Below are 19,743 nucleotides of genomic sequence, written 5' to 3' on the forward strand. Positions count from 1 at the left end.
ATGATCTGTGCCTCACATGTGGCCCCTGGATCAAATACAAACCAGGTCATGTGACGTGTCGTTCCTCAGCATATGTCCAATGTGAACCTTACAGAAATATTTGTTGTCCATCATCTCCAGTCGGTGTCTTGAATGTAACAGAGGCTCTTCTCACCTGCAGTACTGTGACTGTCCTCTAGGGTTTATGTGACAGATTCTTTCTAGTCGTATTGCTTTAATGGAAGAAACTGATTCGATGTTTTTAAACGGAGTGATACAAACAAAAAGATTCTCCGTGTTTGTTCTGCAAGAAGAAAATATTACTGACGTCACAGACAAAGACCAGATTTCTGTAATGTTGTGCCGTTTATCTTTAAATGTGAAGTGTATGTTAATTATATAGATTTTCAGGGAAAAAAACGTATTCAACCCTTTAGACGTCTGTATCTTAAAACTGCTATTTTTTATGTTTTATTAAATGCTTGTTTTTCCCTTTTTTTTTTACTGTGATATTCCCTGTTTTCACTGTACATCCCTTTGAGATCAATTGACGTAAACAAATAAAATAAATTATCTATTTTTTGACCATTACATTTTTTTCTTATTGTTTTGATACAAGTCCTTTATTAACGTGTAGATAAAATAAACATTGTTTGCAGTAAAACACTGTCGTGTGTGTGTGTGTATAAATACGTGTGTATGGTACGAGTGTCATTGAAAGAGGGATGTTGATGTGACATAAAATCAAAGCTGGCACCTTATAAAGACACAATATACGGAATATACCACACGTGGACTCCAGTTAAACCATTGAAACATGAGCAGAAACAAAATGAACCTTCACTGTGATACCTGTATACATGTGGTTCTTCAGGGTTTTTCATTATGGGCTGTTTTATGGCGGATTTTAAGTGGGCGAAATAATTCAATGACTTTTAGAATAAACTGTAAACATGTAGAAAATGGGAAGCACTTTATAAATATATATATATAAAGATATTAAGAAGTATTGAAGAGTGATATGTCTTTAGTCTCCATGATTTGTTTTCATTTATCCTAGAACTTGGTTTACCATCAACGCGATTGAATGTAACGCAGTGACTGTGTTACACCACTAGATGACGCTGTTGGATTGACAAGTAATGTGTTTAGTTTGTCCCTCCTTACCTCCCGTAGAGTCGACCTGCGTCTGCAGCTGTTATCAGTTGTTCTTCACCAGGAAGTGATGCTCGGTTTAAAGTCCAAACACTGACAACATGGAGCGACAGGAGAAGAAGAAGATTCTGTGCGTTGGTCTGGTTTGTCTCGACATCATCAGCGTGGTGGACAAGTACCCGGATGAAGACACCGACACCCGGTGAGGACACGCGTGAACACACGTCACGTGACACAGGTCTGCGCAGAGTTAGCCAAAACTACTTTATAATTGTAAAAGCATCACAGCAGTAAGTTCTGCTTCCTTTGATTAAAAAAACATAGTGTTTTGTTTCCTTTTTTTCCTACTTCTCGGAAATTGATGTTTGTTTGTGGTGGTTATGCGCATGCGCCAACATCATATTTTTAAAAGACTGTGTCGTAAAAACTTCAATTTCTGTTTGCAAAATTAAGTCTATTCGTCCACATATTCTGTATCATGATGCAGAGAAATATTATCTGACGATCATTTAAACAGTCAAAGTAAGATTTTCTTCATTCATTGATGTTCATTATGATCATAGTTTCCATGAGATTCATCAGACATTGAACTGAATGTTGTATTTTCTCTCACCTCTCCAGGTGTGTGTCTCAGCGATGGCAGCGAGGAGGAAACGCTTCGAACTCCTGCACGGTTCTGAGTCTGCTCGGTTCTTCCTGCGCCTTCATGGGTTCTCTGTCTGCTGGACCTGCTGCCAAGTGAGTTCTGGATTAGAAATGTCAATTATTATTGCAAAGTGAATCCAAATCATATTCTGTATGTCAATCAAAATCTTTCACCTGAATAGTGTCTATATACATTTATATACATTACATATATACAAGTAAATATTGAGATGGAAAGATAACATTAACATCTAATATTTAGATGTATTCACAACTAGTATATTTGCAAATAAAGCCAACAAAATACTTTTTATAGATTTTTTTTCCTCAACTATAGTTAGTTTCACCTGCTGTGTATTAGCGTTTATCAAAAAACCTCAAGTGCTAGAAATTGTAAGGAAAAATATAAATGAACAATCAGAAAACAATACTTTAGGTAAGAATCAAGATCATTCAATGTTACAAAGTACTCGCTTAAATGCTGCACCGTGAACAAATCCAACGATTGACGGTAAAATAATCAAAGTCATATTTTCTTGTGGTGGTTTGATCTCAGGACCAGTTGGTTATGAGGAGGTTTTTCAACCTGTTTGATCATTTGAATACAGAATTTTGAAGAAATTCATCATCAAAACATGATATTTCAGCTGTTACTCATACATGTTATTGTCAAAGAAGACAAGTTAATGATCCTTTAAATCAATAATGATCCCCAGTTACGATCAATGACGATCATAGATCGATTCTAGAGGACGTCGATTTTTAACCCAGAAAATATCATAAATATTCAACGTAGAACAATTAAATTCTCATATTTTAACCTTCTTAGCCATAAGACGTTAATAGTCATAGATATAATGAAACTGTTTCATGAAGCTGTTTTATGAAGCTTCATGAAACAGTGTCATGTTGTTTAGAGGTCAGTAGGTGGCGCTATCAGTTTAAAAATGATGTTTAATTAGAACAGTTGTTCAGAACAAGGGAAACGAGTGAAAAGACCGCCATCTAGTGGACTCTGAAGATAATGACACTGTTTCATGAAGCTTCATCAACACATCACTACTGTCTTCATTTTGACATTTCCACCTCCAACAGAGCTTCACAGCCGAGAGTCTCTGCGATACAATTAACATTCAAGGACCTAATAGATGTTTATTGTCTATATAATGGTTATACTTTCCACACTTCACCATCGACTCCGTCCAGATATTTCAACTTCCTTTCCAGCGGCTTCACTTCCTTCAAACTTCTCTTCAAAGTCACGAATTCTGTCGAAAGTCAAATGTTTTTTTTCTTCCTGTGCTTTAGTTTTATTCTTGAGGATTTTCAGAAGTCGGCCGTGGATCTGTCGCTGGTGTGTGAGCGCGCTCAGTGCGTCACTCCGGTGTCTCTGGTCATCGGCAGCATCAGCACCGGGACTCGAACCATCATGCACACCAACAGGTGATGTGTGTGTGTGAGCGACACACACTAACACAACTCTTTCAGGCTCCTCGCCATGAAGACGACGACTTAGTGTCTTTTTGTTTTCACGTCCCCTGAGAAGAGATACAAGTGTTTGTGTGTTTGATCGTGTGTGTGTGTGTGTGTGTGTGTGTGTGTGTGTGTGTCAGTTTCATTGTGGACGACTTTTCTCTGCGGTCCATCGACGTGTCGGCCGTGGCGTGGCAGAGTGAGGGTGAAACTCCGAGTGCGTGTTGTGTTGTGTGTCGGTCCAGCGGGAGTCGAACCATCGTTCTCTACGACACGTAAGACGTCGTTCAAGACGATTCTCCACCGAATCCGTTTCTTCCAATCGACGCCGAGGAATGGTTTTCAATCTGGGCTGAAATTACGACTTATCACGATGAGCCTTGAAATGATATTTACACAATCATGTTGGAAGTACATTCAGAAAGATCGGAATATTAACTGGTGAAGTTTAACATTTGAAATGTTGAAAAAAAGGGTTTTTTCCAAGCATTTTATAATTTCTTTACATTTTTTTTTTTAATCATAAAATAATATATATTTTAAATAAATAAAAACATTTTACACGTAGAGTTTGATATTTTAATCCAAATGAATCATTTTATTTTAATGTTTTTAACATTTTGTATTTATCCTGATGTTATTCTCTTTTAATTTATTAACTTAAACATTGAATCAACCAAACATTTTCGATGGTCTTTTGTTTTTGGATTGAAGTAAAAACTGTTGTTTTTTTTTAAATGTTACTATTTTATTAAAAATAGTTTTTGAATTCAACTTTTGTTTAAAGTAACTGTTTTTCATTCAACACTTTATTTAAACTCCATTTTTAAATTCTTAGACTTAAATTCAATAGAATTCAACCGATCATGTGACACTATTACACCAACATTTTTATATTGAATTTAAAAGGCTATTAATTGCAAAATATTGAATTCAGAAAGTTTATTTTTTAATTATTGGAATAAGAATATCAAACTCTATGTATAAAAAAATTAATTGATTTACACAGTATATTCATTTGTTTATTCAACTATTGATTATAAAACAAAATGCAACCTTTAAATACTGAAATGATTGAATTAAAAAATATATAATTTTCTGACACTGATTTACTTCCATATATTTAATCATCCTCATCACTAATTTGTTAAAATGTGCAACAAATACAAATGAATATTGTATTATTTATTGTATTATTGATGTTAATTTATTTAATCAAGTCTGAATAATTCAACTACTCTGCGGCGGATCATGTGACGTCAGAGCTCGACGGTCTTGAACCTTCAGGGTCTAAAAATATATCAGTTTATAAGAACTATAACAACTGTTGAATCATAAATACAAACTTCAAGAACGACCTCTGACCTCCGTGGATCTGAAGGACTGTAGCTCGAATAAATGTTGTGATTTCATGAGGTTTGTTTTTATAACTTCTTTTAAATGACTTTGTTCAGGAACCTTCCTGACGTCTCTGCTCACGACTTCTCCAGAGTCGACCTGCAGCAGTTCAGGTGGATCCACTGGGAGGTGACTTTATATTTATATTATATTGTTTATATTGATCCAATTTAACGTTACACATGTTGAAACTTTGAGTTATTTTATTGACATGTCGTTGGTGTTTTAAGCGTTTTTAATTTTTTTAATAGTTGAATTTAATCATTTTTATATTGAAAAGGTTATTTTTTTAATTTTTCATTGAATTAAAAATGAAATTTCTTTATTCAATAATTAAAAAATAATTTCAATATTAATTTATTCATAGCCTTTAAATTTGTCCTATCTTACCAAACTAATATGCTCTAACTTCTGATGAATTGATGCACCCATACTTCTTCGTTGTCACATGATCGTCAGCCGGTCGCGTGATTGGCTGTGGGTTTGTAGTAGCTCGGTACTCTATTGGTATTGCTTGGTAACTCTATTATACCAACATTTATATATTAAATATAAAAAGACTACAATTTAAAAAATATTGAAATTCATTTTTCTTTTGAATTTTGAATTTTGAATTTAAATTTTATTTAATTATTCAAAAACAAATTCAACCTTTGAATATAGAAATTATTTAATTCAATTATAGAAATAAATAAATGATGATAATTATGTTTAAAAAATATTGATATTAAAAACAGAATAAACTAAATTTTTGAATGTTGAATTCAACAGTTATATTCTGATGGCACTGATATACTTCCATAACTACCCAACATGTGTATAAACACTTTTACTTAACACAGGTTTTCATTCGATAAAGTTGAATTTATTTTAAAGTTCAACTAAAAACCAAACTCTCTTGACTCACACGTTTCAAATGTTGAATCTTCCTCTTCAAGATGCAGTAAGTTCCTCATCATGACCATGTTTTCAACTTATTACTTTATAAAGTTGCTCTGAAATCTGGGCGAACAAGAGGTTATGAGAGTCCATTATGACGTTATAATGGCTTCACTTCTACTCCAGCCAGCTGTAATCACACCCCGCTTTGTTTATACAACGAGTCCCTTCCGGGATTGATGACACGCGGTGACAAACCTTGATGTTTGACCAATCACAGCAGAGATTTCAACAAGATTTAATCTCCAGAAAAAAAGTGTTTTCAGTGGGCGGAGCTTAAGATCATTTTCTAATGTCAATATTTCAATGAAAAGAGAGTTTAGAACAAACACACACTGACGACACAATAGACTCACACATCACAACAACACACTCTAACACACACTGTATGGTCGTCTCAGGGCAGGAACGCCGAGGAACAAGTGAAGATGATCGAACGAGTGCAGAAGTTCAACTCGTCGTCGGCGCCTGGAGACAGAATCACCGTCTCCGTGGAGATCGAGAAGACGCGTCCGCACCTGTACCTGCTCTTCCCTCACGCCGACCTGGTAAGACCGCGACCCGGAGCCGCGTCCAGACCTGGGGTCCCACAGGTGCGTCTGCTCAGGTGTTCATCAGCAAAGACGTGGCTCGGCACTTCGGCTTCCAGACGGGCCCGGCCGCCCTGAGGGGTCTGTACCCCCGGGTCAGGGAGGGGTGAGTCGCGCCTCCACCCGTCGCCGCCGCCCGTCTCATCCGTGACGTGTCACTTCCTGTAGAGCCGTCCTGGTCTGTGCCTGGGCGGAACAGGGGGCGGACACTCTGGGTCCCGACGGAGTCCTGGTCCATTCGGATGCGTTTCCACCCGAGTCGCTGGTGGACACGCTGGGAGCAGGAGACACCTTCAACGCCGCCGTCATCCACCGGCTGAGCAACGGTTTGTGTCACAATATTGACGCTTCAACGTAGCTTTAGATGTTGAAACTTTTTTATTGTTGTTTTTCAAGCATTTAGTTATCATTATATTCATTATTTAATTCGTTTTCTAATATTTTTCAATAAAATAAAAATAGAATATATTCAAAATGCATAATTTCTTTTACACATAGTTTATTATAATTCAAATTATTCAAAATACATTTTCTAAAGTCAATATTTTTTAAGTCGTATGCTTTTAAATTCAATAAATAAAATGTTGGTATAAGAGTCGCCAAGACATTACCTGACGAGTACCGAGCTAACCGATCGAACTTTCAGCCAATCACGCGACGCACATATGATCATGTGACGAGGCTGATACTTAAATATTGAATTTAAAAAATGAATATTCAATTTAGAAAATATATATTTAAATACTGGAATCAGAATATCAAACTCTTTGTAAATAATAATAATTAATTTCAATCAATTATTAAAAAAAAAAAGAATTTAATTGAATATATATATATATATATTTAAAAAAAAATAAAGTTTCAACATCTAAAGAGGTAAAATTAATTCAATATACGGATGTACACTGATATATTACTACGATACTACTTCATGTGCATCTAAAACTATTTCCACTTCCAGGTGCAACTTTGACTGACGCGCTGACCTTCGGCTGCAGAGTGGCGGGAAAGAAATGTGGTTTCCATGGTTACGATGGGATCGCTGCGGAGTTTCCGCCCGGGGAATCGGCGTAGTAGTTCAAATACTTGTCATGAGATGTACAAATACATCTTTCATTACGTCCAAAGAGGACGAATGTTCATCTTTAATATTATAACATTATAATAAAAATAACTCCCTGTCACTCAAAACCAGCATAAAGAGTTTTAACACCTAGAACTTCAAAATAAAAGCATCTGTATCCTTTTTTTCATTTGAGGAAAGGGATCTTGTTATGAAACACTTATCATTTATAATGTGTATTTCAGTCTCTATTTTTAATAACATTTTACACACAAATAACATCTAAAACCTAAATATGAAATATTTAACACCTGCATTACAGTATGAAATCAATATCTTAACTTTAATCTTTTAATCTTAAATAAACATCTGAATCTTTTTAATGTTTTAAATAATGTTTTATTTCTTAATAATGTCTGAAGGTAGATTTGTTTTTTTGTTGTTATTCAATAATAACAGTATAAAATTATTTCAATTAAAAAGGGTCTTCAATTATAGAAAACAATAATATAATCATTTAATTAATAATAATAATATAATAATTTAAATAACAATTTAATAAAAGAAAATCTATTAAGAAAAGTTGCTTCAATTGAAAAAAACAAATACAATCATTAACAAAAACTTTATCCGTCTACGATCGACACTGCAATAATGGATACTGAACTTTATTGACATGCAAGTGATGACAGAAAACAAAATGGAGGATGTTATTATTTCAACATTTATTCTGGGATGAAACGACATGAAGAAAATATAAATACGATAAATACGATCAACGGTGGATGAAGTGGATCTCAGATCAGATCTGTGTGGCGTTCGCTCCCATCATGCTCCGCAGACCTTTGCTGAACTCCAGGTTCGCTCCGATGACCAGGAAACCCTGAGACAGTTTCACACTTTTACTCTCAAATAAATACTCAAGTATTTCAGTGTCATCGGAGTATTGATCAATAAAACTTAAAATGTAGAAAAAGGTGTAAATGTTGAAAGTCTTGATATGATTTTATTGAATATTCAATAAAAATCTAAGTTAAATCGTTTTTTTAAACGTAACATTTGATTCGATTAAATCAAACAAGAATTGATTTTTAAAAAATGCATTAAAAAAAATGTAATCGAAAGAAATATTGTCAGTTGTTTTTTTTTAATATGTTTTATTTATATCATTCAAAAAAGTTTAAATAAAGTTTAAATAAACATTTTGAAACTTTTCATTATTCCAGACAACTGTTCAAAATCAGCATCTGTGTGTTTTTGAAGCTTCATGTGTTTTGTGGAAACATCTAAGATTTAAAATGATAGATATAGATATATATGATAGATATATAAATGAAGATAAAATACTCACGTTATGATATTCAACCACTTCTTCAATGAAGTTCAGTCCATCAGCCAAAGGAATAGCCACGCCCCTCTTAGTCCAGTCTACACACACACACACACACACACACACGCACACACACACAAACCACACAGTTGTCGTTGACCTTCAGATGTTTGTCGATGAACTTTGAACTCACTGTTGATCAGAGGAACCACTGACATCTGCAGCATCGTCTTCAGAGGAGCTTGAAGAGGAATGAGCTGAAGAACCAACATGTTGTTACATTAGCGAAGTATATATTAACAAAGTATATATTAATCTATTTATTAACAAAGTATATATTAATCTATTTATTAACAAAGTATATATTAAAGTATTTATTAACAAATTATTTATTAACAAATTATTTATTAAATGATTTATTAACACAAAAAAATAAATATATATATTAACAAAGTATATATATATTGACAAAGTATATATATATATATACTTTGTTAATACATATATACAGTATATATATATTGACAAAGTATATATTGACAAAGTATATATATATTAACAAAGTATATATATATATATATATATATACGTATATATATATATATATATTAACAAAGTAGAACTCACAGCCAGAGACTCCAGCGCTGACAGGTTTGAAAATATTTTGAACCTGAAAGTCAAAAAACATGTTAAGAACTAAAAGTTAAACTTAACTTAACTTAAGAGTTAAGTTGATCATTTGTTTATTATTCAATCAAAACAATTGTTGCTTTAATTAAATTAATAATTAAACAAAAATGTATTTTTAATCAAATAAAAAATAGTATTAAAATAATTAAAAATGTTGCTTCAATCAAAAATTGAGATTTGAATAAAAAAAGAAATTCAATTAAAAAAGTAAATTCAATAAAAAAAAATGCGACAAAAAGTTGCTTCAATAAAAATAATATTTTCTATCAACAAAAAAAATGTTTTAATCAATGAATTCAAAAGATTTTATATAAAAATGTTGCTTCAATAAGAAGAAAATGCTTCAAATAAAGAAAAAGCTTTGAAAAAATATTGCTTTGATAAAAAAAATTCAAATCAAATTTGTTTTAAGTTTTGATCATAATAATCAAGATAACATTTTACAAAAAAATAAATAAAAATTAAACTAAAAAAATCAAGATTTGATATATTTATAATAGCCTCAATCAAGTAAAGTTGATTTAATCAAAGTAAAAACTTTCCAAACATTGAAACTATGTTCTTGGATTGAAGTGTTTAAACAACAAACAAACAAACAAACAAACAAACAAACGTCACCTGCGCAGGTCGGCCTGAACACACAGACGCTTGGCTTTCATGGAAACTTTAGCGTTGAACCTGGTTTCCTGCAGAAGAAAAGGTTTGATGATGAAAAGATGATGTGTGTGTGTGTGTGTGTGTGTGTGTGTGTGCACGTGTGTGTGTGTGTGTGTGTGTGTGTGTGTACGTGTGTGTGTGCGTGCACGTGTGTGTGTGTGTGCGTGTGTGTGTGTGCGCGTGCGTGTGTGTGTGCGTGCGTGCGTGTGTGTGTGTGTGTGCACGTGTGTGTGTGTGTGCACGTGTGTGTGTGTGCACGTGTGTGTGTTTGTGCGCATGTGTGTGTGTGTGTGTGTGTGCGTGTGTGTGTGTGTGTGCGTCTGTGTGTGTGTGTGCGTGTGTGTGTGTGTGTGTGCATGTGTGTGCATGTGTGTGTGTGTGCACGTGTGTGTGTGTGTGTGTGTGTGTGTGTGTGTGTGTGTGTGTGTGCATGTGTGTGCATGTGTGTGTGTGTGCACGTGTGTGTGTGTGTGTGTGTGTGTGTGTGTGTGTGTGTGTGTGTGCGTGTGTGTGCGTGTGTGTGTGTGTGTGTACACGTGTGTGTGTGTGTGTCGCACCATGGTCATGCTGGTGAGCTGCACGGCCGGCTGACCCGGCGGCTGCACCATGACCTTGACGTTGGAGGTCATGAACACTGTTGCTCCAGACGTTCTGATGGTGGTTTTAGGAGCAGCGTTGACGGACAGATGCAGAGACATGGGAGCGTCTGTCAGAGCAGGATTCTAGCACACAGTCATACTGTTACTTTCTCAGGTACGTACTCCAATATTACTGTTAGTACTTCATGCTGAATACTCATTATACTACACATTTTTATACTTATACTGCTAATTATACTACTACTGTTTATACTTATACTGCTAATTCTGCTTATACCTCTACTACTAATTATACTACTAAATCTACAACTAATTATACTACTACTTTTAATACTTATACTTATAATACTAATTATACTTATACCTCTACTACTTATTATACAACTAAATCTACTAATAATTATACTACTACTTTTGATACTTATACTTATACTACTACTACTACTAATTTTTCTTATACTTTTACTACTAATTATACTTAAATCTACTTCTAATTCTACTAGTACTTTTAATACTTATACCACTAATTCTAATTATACTTTTACTACTAATTCTACTACTAATTCTACTCCTACTTTTACTATTAATTCTAATACTAATTCTACTTACACTTATACTACTAATTATACTGATAATTCTTATACTTTTACTACTAATTATACTACCTACTACTTACACTTACAGTACTATTTTATTACTGCTTCTACCACTCCTACTTCTATTACTTCTACTACTACTTTTACTACTTATACTTATACTACTAATTCTAATTATACTTTTACTACTATTTATTCTACTACTTATTCTAATTATACTTATACTACTAATTCTACTAATACTCTTTATACTTTAACTACTAATTATACTACTTACAATTAAAAGATAGATTTAAAAATGATTTCAAAAAAGTATATTTAAATTGAATTAAATAATTGTTGCTCAAATGTTGAAATATTCAATTAAAACTTTGTTAAATTCTGATTCATACGTTCATGTCGACTCACCGTCATCATCATGAGGCCAAAGTACGTGGTCCTCAGCAACATCTCCAGGTCTTTAGACATCTGCAGTCAGAGAAAAGTTCTGATGGTCCTGCAGTCGCTCGGACGAGCAGGATCACTGACCTTGTCGTTGGTGATGTCCATCTGGAAGATCCCGGCCTTGAAGTAGGAGAACATCCCGCTGTCGAAGAAGAACTCGGACAGAGCCAAGTAGATCATCCTGTCGTACTCGCTGATGACCGGATCCACCGCCTCGTTGACCAGAACGTTGTCCGGGTCGGCCAGGTCGTAGAACATGCCCTGCAGGACGAGAGGGTCTCAGGAGGTTCTGGTCTTCACTGAAGGAGCTCGACTCACTCTGAAGTTCATGTCCAGACTCCTGGACGTCAGGACCGGATCCGTGAGCAGAGAGTAGTCGATGCCGATGTAGTCGTCCACCTCCGTCCTCACGGGGATCGTGTCCAGCATGGAGTTGACGTTCACCAGCGCCGCGTGGTCCAGAGCCGGGCAGATCTGGAGATGGACCATATGACGGGTGTCAAAGAAGTGATTGACAGGAGGGGGGAGGGAGGGGGTCGTACCCTTTGGTTGAGGAGGATCCGCATCCCTGTGGTCAGGAACTTGGACATGAACTCGTAAACTTTCCTGAAACATGAAGAGAAAGTTTCATTTTCAAGGTCGTTCATCAGTGTCGTCACAATATTGAATTGTCGTTTTAAAACTTTGAATTTTTACATTTAAAACGTTTTTTAAGCATTTAGTTAAAATATTTTAAAATATTTTTAATCAAGAATAACTTTATGCAAAGGTTTAATTTGTTCGGTTTTTAATCATTGAATTAAAAATATTTAATATATAAAATCTATATTTTCAGGTAGAGTTTGATATTCTAATTTCGACAAATTCAAATACACATTTTTTAACACATTTATCATTTTTCTTTTTTTTTAATTTGTAGCCTTTTAAAATTCAATATTGTCTCATACAACACTATTATACTCACATTTGTATACTTAATTATAAAGGCTAAAATAAATCGATTTTAGAAAATCAGTTTTTAAAATAATTCAATAAAGGAATTATTTCCCTGAATTATTTTCAAAACAAAAAATCTAAACTAATTCCAATGCTTTAAAATATCAAGTGTCAAGCTGGTCCAGAAGAAGGCCAAGCCAGTGCAGGTTTTGGATCAAACCAGTCAAGCACGTTATAGTGGAACCAATCAGGCGTCTGAAGACAGAAATCAATTGATTAACAATCAGGTGTTGCTTGTTTAAGCCGACGCCTGATTCGTTGACTGGTTGGAACAAAAACCTGCACCGTCTCGGCCCTTTTCTGGACCAGTTTAATTATTTCTGTATTTAAAGGCGATTTATTTAATTCAATAATGTAAATGTATTCAAACTTAAGAATCCGCTTTTTTTAAACATAGTGTTCGATCTTCTAAGTAGAAATTAATTCTCTAAATTCAAGATTTTTTTTAAAGGTTCAATCTAGCAGCTCGGTAATCGTTGGCTTTTGCCTGATGGCACTATTTACTGACATTTTTATACTGAATTTAAAAGACTATGAATAAAGAATGCGTTCAACATTCATTATTGTTTTGACATTAATATACTTCCATAAGTAAGTAAGTAAGTAATTTATATTTATATAGCGCTTTTCCAGACCAGGGTCACAAAGCGCTTAAACAATCAAAACAATACTCAATAAAGTATATACTTTAAAGATCAAGATAACACTGATAACACAACAGGAGTAAAAACCTTCGTACCCGAGTGTTCCGCTGAACTTGGCGGACATCTTGCTGATGTTGGCGTCACACGTGATGTTTCCGATCTTCATCCGTCCCTCGGGGTCTCGCACCAGACTGACCACCGTGTTGATGTTCACTCCGTCCGCCGAGGCGTTGACGATCCCGGTGTCGAAGCTACGGACCAGAACACGTGGTTAGAGTCGAGGCCTCGGAACCCGGACCACGAGGCGGACACTGACAAGAACCAGTAGAGGATCTTCCTGTGGAGGCTCAGAGAGATGGACGAGTCCTGGACGTCGAACAACAAACCCACGTCGGGCACGAAGAGAAGATCCACGTGAGTCAAGTTCAGCTCCTGGATCTTCACACTTAGAAGAACAAGACAGAAGTTACTGACCCTCACAAGAAGCTCTCTTTATTCATGTCATTTAATCATTTTTATTTTTAAATATATTTTCTAAATTAATCATTATTATTTACACATGTAGTTCGATTTTATTATTCACAAATAATAATAATAAAACAATTATATATTCGATATTTGAAATTCAATTAAACATTTTATAATGTTGATTTACTTTTCAAATGTTAATGTATTTATTAAATAATTGAATAGATGTTCTCATTACAATAATTTAAAAATACATGTTTTAAATATATATATATATTTGATTTTATTCGGAGCCTTTTAAATTCAATATAAACTGTTTATGGGTATAATATGTATCGAGCTTCAACTTCCAGCCAATCACGTGATGCACAGATGATCATGTGATGATTGAATATTTACTCAGTGATAGTGTACTGGAATATTTACTCAGTGATAGTGTACTGGAATATTTACTCAGTGATGGTGTACTGGAATATTTACTCAGTGATAGTGTACTGGAATATTTACTCAGTGATAGTGTACTGGAATATTTACTCAGTGATAGTGTACTGGAATATTTACTCAGTGATAGTGTACTGGAATATTTACTCAGTGATGGAGTACTGGAATATTTACTCAGTTATGGTGTACTGGAATATTTACTCAGTTATGGTGTACTGGAATATTTACTCAGTGATAGTGTACTGGAATATTTACTCAGTGATGGTGTACTGGAATATTTACTCAGTGATGGTGTACTGGAATATTTACTCAGTGATGGTGTACTGGAATATTTACTCAGTTATGGTGTACTGGAATATTTACTCAGTGATGGTGTACTGGAATATTTACTCAGTTATGGTGTACTGGAATATTTACTCAGTTATGGTGTACTGGAATATTTACTCAGTGATGGTGTACTGGAATATTTACTCAGTGATGGTGTACTGGAATATTTACTCAGTTATGGTGTACTGGAATATTTACTCAGTGATGTGTACTGGAATATTTACTCAGTGATGGTGTACTGGAATATTTACTCAGTTATGGTGTACTGGAATATTTACTCAGTGATGGTGTACTATTATATTTACTCAGTTATGGTGTACTGGAATATTTACTCAGTGATGGTGTACTATTATATTTACTCAGTGATGGTGTACTGGAATATTTACTCAGTGATGGTGTACTGGAATATTTACTCAGTGATGGTGTACTGGAATATTTACTCAGTGATGGTTCACTGGAATATTTACTCAGTGATGATGTACTGGAATATTTACTCAGTGATGATGTACTGGAATATTTACTCAGTGATGGTGTACTGGAATATTTACTCAGTGATGGTGTACTATTATATTTACTCAGTTATGGTGTACTGGAATATTTACTCAGTGATGGTGTACTGGAATATTTACTCAGTGATGGTGTACTGGAATATTTACTCAGTGATGGTGTACTGGAATATTTACTCAGTGATGGTGTACTGTTATATTTACTCAGTTATGGTGTACTATTATATTTACTCAGTTATGGTGTACTATTATATTTACTCAGTTATGGTGTACTGGAATATTTACTCAGTTATAGTGTACTGGAATATTTACTCAGTGATTGTGTACTGGAAACGTCCATCTTTCCCCTTCATCTCCGGCATCTCGATGTCACTCAACTCCTCCTCGACAAACCTGCGCGTCTGAGACTTCACTGCGATGACAAGACGACCGAATCAGTATAGAAACATGAAGTACAGAAGAATGACGTCTCAGTATAGAATTATGACGTCTCAGTATAAATATATGACGTCTCAGTATAGAAATATGACGTCTCAGTATAGAAATATGATGTCTCAGTATAGAAGTATGACGTCTCAGTATAGAAATATGACATCTCAGTATAGAAGTATGACGTCTCAGTATAGAAATATGATGTCTCAGTATAGAAGTATGATGTCTCAGTATAGAAATATGACGTCTCAGTATAGAAGTATGACGTCTCAGTATAGAAGTATGATGTCTCAGTATAGAAGTATGACGTCTCAGTATAGAAATATGACATCTCAGTATAGAAATATGACGCCTCAGTATAGAAATATGACGTCTCAGTATAGAAATATGACGCCTCAGTATAGAAATATGACGTCTCAGTATAGAAATATGACGCCTCAGTATAGAAATATGACGTCTCAGTATAGAAATATGACGCCTCATTATAGACATATGACGCCTCAGTATAGAAATATGACGCCTCAGTATAGAAATATGACGTCTCAGTATAGAAATATGACGCCTCAGTATAGAAATATGACGCCTCAGTATAGAAATATGACGCCTCAGTATAGAGATATGACGTCTCAGTATACAAATATGACGCCTCAGTATAGAAATATGACGTCTCAGTATAGAAATATGACGCCTCAGTATAGAAATATGTCGTCTCAGTATAGAAATATGACGCCTCAGTATAGAAATATGACGCCTAAATATAGAGATATGACGCCTCAGTATAGAAATATGTTGTCTCAGTATAGAAATATGACGCCTCAGTATAGAAACATGTCGTCTCAGTATAGAAATATGACGCCTCAGTATAGAAATATGACGCCTAAATATAGAGATATGACGCCTCAGTATAGAGATATGACGCCTCAGTATAGAAATATGACGCCTCAGTATAGAAATATGACGCCTCAGTATAGAAATATGACGCCTCAGTATAGAAATATGACGCCTCAGTATAGAAATATGAAGCCTCAGTATAGAAATATGAAGCCTCAGTATAGAAATATGACGCCTCAGTATAGAAATATGACGCCTCAGTATAGAAATATGACGCCTCAGTATAGAAATATGACGCCTCAGTATAGAAATATGAAGCCTCAGTATAGAAATATGAAGCCTCAGTATAGAAATATGACGCCTCAGTATAGAAATATGACGCCTCAGTATAGAAATATGACGCCTCAGTATAGAAATATGAAGCCTCAGTATAGAAATATGAAGCCTCAGTATAGAAATATGACGTCTCAGTATAGAAATATGACGTCTCAGTATAGAAATATGACGTCTCAGTATAGAAATATGACGTCTCAGTATAGAAATATGAAGCCTCAGTATAGAAATATGAAGCCTCAGTATAGAAATATGAAGCCTCAGTATATATCATTGAGTTTGAGTCAGATGAGTTATAACAGAGGTGAGTAATGATGAAGGTGAGTCAGATGAGTCATGATGAAGGTGAGTCAGATAAATCAACATGAAGGTGAGTCATTATAAAGATGAGTCACTATGAAGAAGAATGAAACTAATTGATCATTTCAATAAAGAACATTGAATATTGTGATGAACTTCCACACGCGTGTCACTCACACATGTCCAGAGCTCGGTCCGTGATGCGGATCTTACAGCCGGCAGGTTCTGGATCAGCCGACACCAGGACCAGCGCGGCCAGGAAACACACCAGTGATAACAACATGTTTGCCGCCACAATCTGAAAACACACAATCTGAAAACACACAAACTGATGAAACACAAGACTCTTCCATTTGAGTAAACAATCTCCCACTCAGTTCGACACACCGACCAATGAGATCGCTCGCGGTCGGTCACATGGTGCGTCACAGGGCCTTGAGTTATTGTTCCTACGGTTTTGTTTGTTTTTCTCTGGAAACCAGGAATTTCTTGGTGTGTTTTCACGCTGCGAGTTGATGGACTTTCCACGACCCTGGTCTGTGATGTAAACAGGACGCTGTAAGGTCAAAGGTCAGATCTTTCTAAGAGAAAAGCCTCGTGCCGTGCGTGAGAATCTGTGCACGAGTCTCTCGGAGACGCATCAGGACTTGACGTCTATAATCAAGTTAATAACAGACCCGACTAGTGGAGCCTTCAGATCCACCCGGGACGCCCTCAGGACCGGACCTCCCATCACACTACCAAGAGCTCATCAGAGTAGAGATCAAAGGTCACTGACCACATCTGCCTGATCCTTATCTTACAGAGAAAACCCGACAAAATCCTCGATGTGGTTCTGACCCGGTTGATCGAAGGCGTTTGTTACAAACACACTAGAATGTTATTGTTGATTAAAGGAAGATTTCCAGGAACTCCCCGACCTCCTGTCGTGCAGGAATATTTGAAATGAGAGGAGGATAAAAGGAGGTGAAGAAGAGCGAGAGAGCAGCACATGGACCTCCTCGGCGCTGATGAACCAGAAGTTACTCACGTGTTCGTAGAGCTTCGTGAACGTTCCTCTGCTGCTGCTGCGGATGTTCTCCTGGATTGACTTCTTCTAATCTGGGAGTCAAAATCTGTGGCAGATTACTCTCTCCCTCCTCCTTCTCCCCTGCTCCCTCCCCCCTTCTCCCACCTTCTCCCTCCTTCCTCCCTCCTTCCTCCCTCCTTCCTCCCGCCTCCTCAGCAACATCTGCTTCCTCCACCCTCCAGTTATTCACTTATGAATGAAGTATTATTGTTGTTGATATGAGTTTAAAACGAATGATTGTGATTTAAAATGTCTTTTTATTTGAGTCATGATGAGATGAATCATGATTAATGTGAGTCAAACGAGTCATGATAAAGGTGAGTCATAATGAAGGTGAGTCAGGTGAGTCATGAAGAAGAGTCATGATGAAGAAGAGTCATTATGAAGTTGAGTCAGATGAGTCATGATGAAGAAGAGTCATTATGAAGTTGAGTCAGATGAGTCATGATGAAGAAGAGTCATTATGAAGTTGAGTCAGATGAGACATGATGAAAAAGAGTCATGATGAAGTTGAGTCAGATGAGACATGATGAAAAAGAGTCATGATGAAAAAGAGTCATGATGAAGTTGAGTCAGATGAGACATGATGAAAAAGAGTCATGATGAAGTTGAGTCAGATGAGACATGATGAAAAAGAGTCATTATGAAGTTGAGTCAGATGAGACATGATGAAAAAGAGTCATTATGAAGTTGAGTCAGATGAGACATGATGAAAAAGAGTCATTATGAAGTTGAGTCAGATGAGACATGATGAAAAAGAGTCATGATGAAAAAGAGTCATGATGAAGTTGAGTCAGATGAGACATGATGAAAAAGAGTCATTATGAAGTTGAGTCAGATGAGACATGATGAAAAAGAGTCATGATGAAAAAGAGTCATGATGAAGTTGAGTCAGATGAGACATGATGAAAAAGAGTCATGATGAAAAAGAGTCATGATGAAGTTGAGTCAGATGAGACATGATGAAAAAGAGTCATGATGAAAAAGAGTCATGATGAAGTTGAGTCAGATGAGACATGATGAAAAAGAGTCATTATGAAGTTGAGTCAGATGAGACATGATAAAAAAGAGTCATGATGAAAAAGAGTCATTATGAAGTTGAGTCAGATGAGACATGATGAAAAAGAGTCATGATGAAAAAGAGTCATGATGAAGTTGAGTCAGATGAGACATGATGAAAAAGAGTCATGATGAAAAAGAGTCATGATGAAGTTGAGTCAGATGAGACATGATGAAAAAGAGTCATGATGAAAAAGAGTCATGATGAAGTTGAGTCAGATGAGACATGATGAAAAAGAGTCATGATGAAAAAGAGTCATGATGAAGTTGAGTCAGATGAGTCATGATGAAAAAGAGTCATGATGAAAAAGAGTCATGATGAAGTTGAGTCAGATGAGACATGATGAAAAAGAGTCATTATGAAGTTGAGTCAGATGAGACATGATGAAAAAGAGTCATGATGAAAAAGAGTCATGATGAAGTTGAGTCAGATGAGACATGATGAAAAAGAGTCATGATGAAAAAGAGTCATGATGAAGTTGAGTCAGATGAGACATGATGAAAAAGAGTCATGATGAAAAAGAGTCATGATGAAGTTGAGTCAGATGAGACATGATGAAAAAGAGTCATTATGAAGTTGAGTCAGATGAGACATGATGAAAAAGAGTCATTATGAAGTTGAGTCAGATGAGACATGATAAAAAAGAGTCATGATGAAAAAGAGTCATTATGAAGTTGAGTCAGATGAGACATGATGAAAAAGAGTCATGATGAAAAAGAGTCATGATGAAGTTGAGTCAGATGAGACATGATGAAAAAGAGTCATGATGAAAAAGAGT

The 19,743-nt window shown here is 35.5% G+C and overlaps 2 protein-coding genes across 5 annotated transcripts; one reads left to right on the plus strand and one right to left on the minus strand.

Moving 5' to 3' along the window:
* The first annotated feature begins 1,182 nt into the window (after positions 1 to 1,182).
* On the plus strand, positions 1,183 to 7,711 carry khk (ketohexokinase). 4 transcript variants are annotated; one of them, XM_087801215.1, is made up of 8 exons: positions 1,183 to 1,336; positions 1,756 to 1,872; positions 3,088 to 3,222; positions 4,707 to 4,779; positions 5,991 to 6,137; positions 6,197 to 6,285; positions 6,348 to 6,505; positions 7,141 to 7,711. In XM_087801215.1, exons 1-8 carry the CDS (start codon positions 1,236 to 1,238, stop codon positions 7,251 to 7,253), a joined length of 933 nt encoding a protein of 310 aa, XP_087657341.1. In that variant the 5' UTR covers positions 1,183 to 1,235; the 3' UTR covers positions 7,254 to 7,711. The 4 variants fall into 4 exon arrangements, with proteins under 4 accessions (XP_087657341.1, XP_087657342.1, XP_087657343.1 ...); XM_087801216.1 differs by lacking the exon at positions 3,088 to 3,222 and adding an exon at positions 3,393 to 3,527 and having other exon boundaries at positions 7,141 to 7,275; XM_087801217.1 differs by having other exon boundaries at positions 1,201 to 1,336; positions 3,110 to 3,222; positions 7,141 to 7,275.
* A 280-nt stretch (positions 7,712 to 7,991) lies between these two features.
* On the minus strand, positions 7,992 to 17,971 carry pltp (phospholipid transfer protein). Its single transcript, XM_087801212.1, has 15 exons — positions 17,867 to 17,971; positions 17,014 to 17,149; positions 15,253 to 15,352; positions 13,515 to 13,643; positions 13,294 to 13,449; positions 12,101 to 12,164; positions 11,877 to 12,032; positions 11,643 to 11,819; positions 11,523 to 11,582; positions 10,477 to 10,641; positions 9,881 to 9,948; positions 9,200 to 9,242; positions 8,766 to 8,829; positions 8,594 to 8,670; positions 7,992 to 8,125 (listed from the first exon to the last, which is right to left on the minus strand). The coding sequence occupies exons 2-15, from the start codon at positions 17,117 to 17,119 to the stop codon at positions 8,045 to 8,047; spliced, it is 1,446 nt and encodes a 481-aa protein (XP_087657338.1). The 5' UTR covers positions 17,120 to 17,149; positions 17,867 to 17,971; the 3' UTR covers positions 7,992 to 8,044.
* Between the last annotated feature and the right edge of the window lie 1,772 nt (positions 17,972 to 19,743).

This window comes from Callionymus lyra, chromosome 10 (genome assembly GCF_982586985.1).
Source record: "Callionymus lyra chromosome 10, fCalLyr1.hap1.1, whole genome shotgun sequence".
Classification (NCBI taxonomy): Eukaryota; Metazoa; Chordata; class Actinopteri; order Syngnathiformes; family Callionymidae; genus Callionymus; species Callionymus lyra.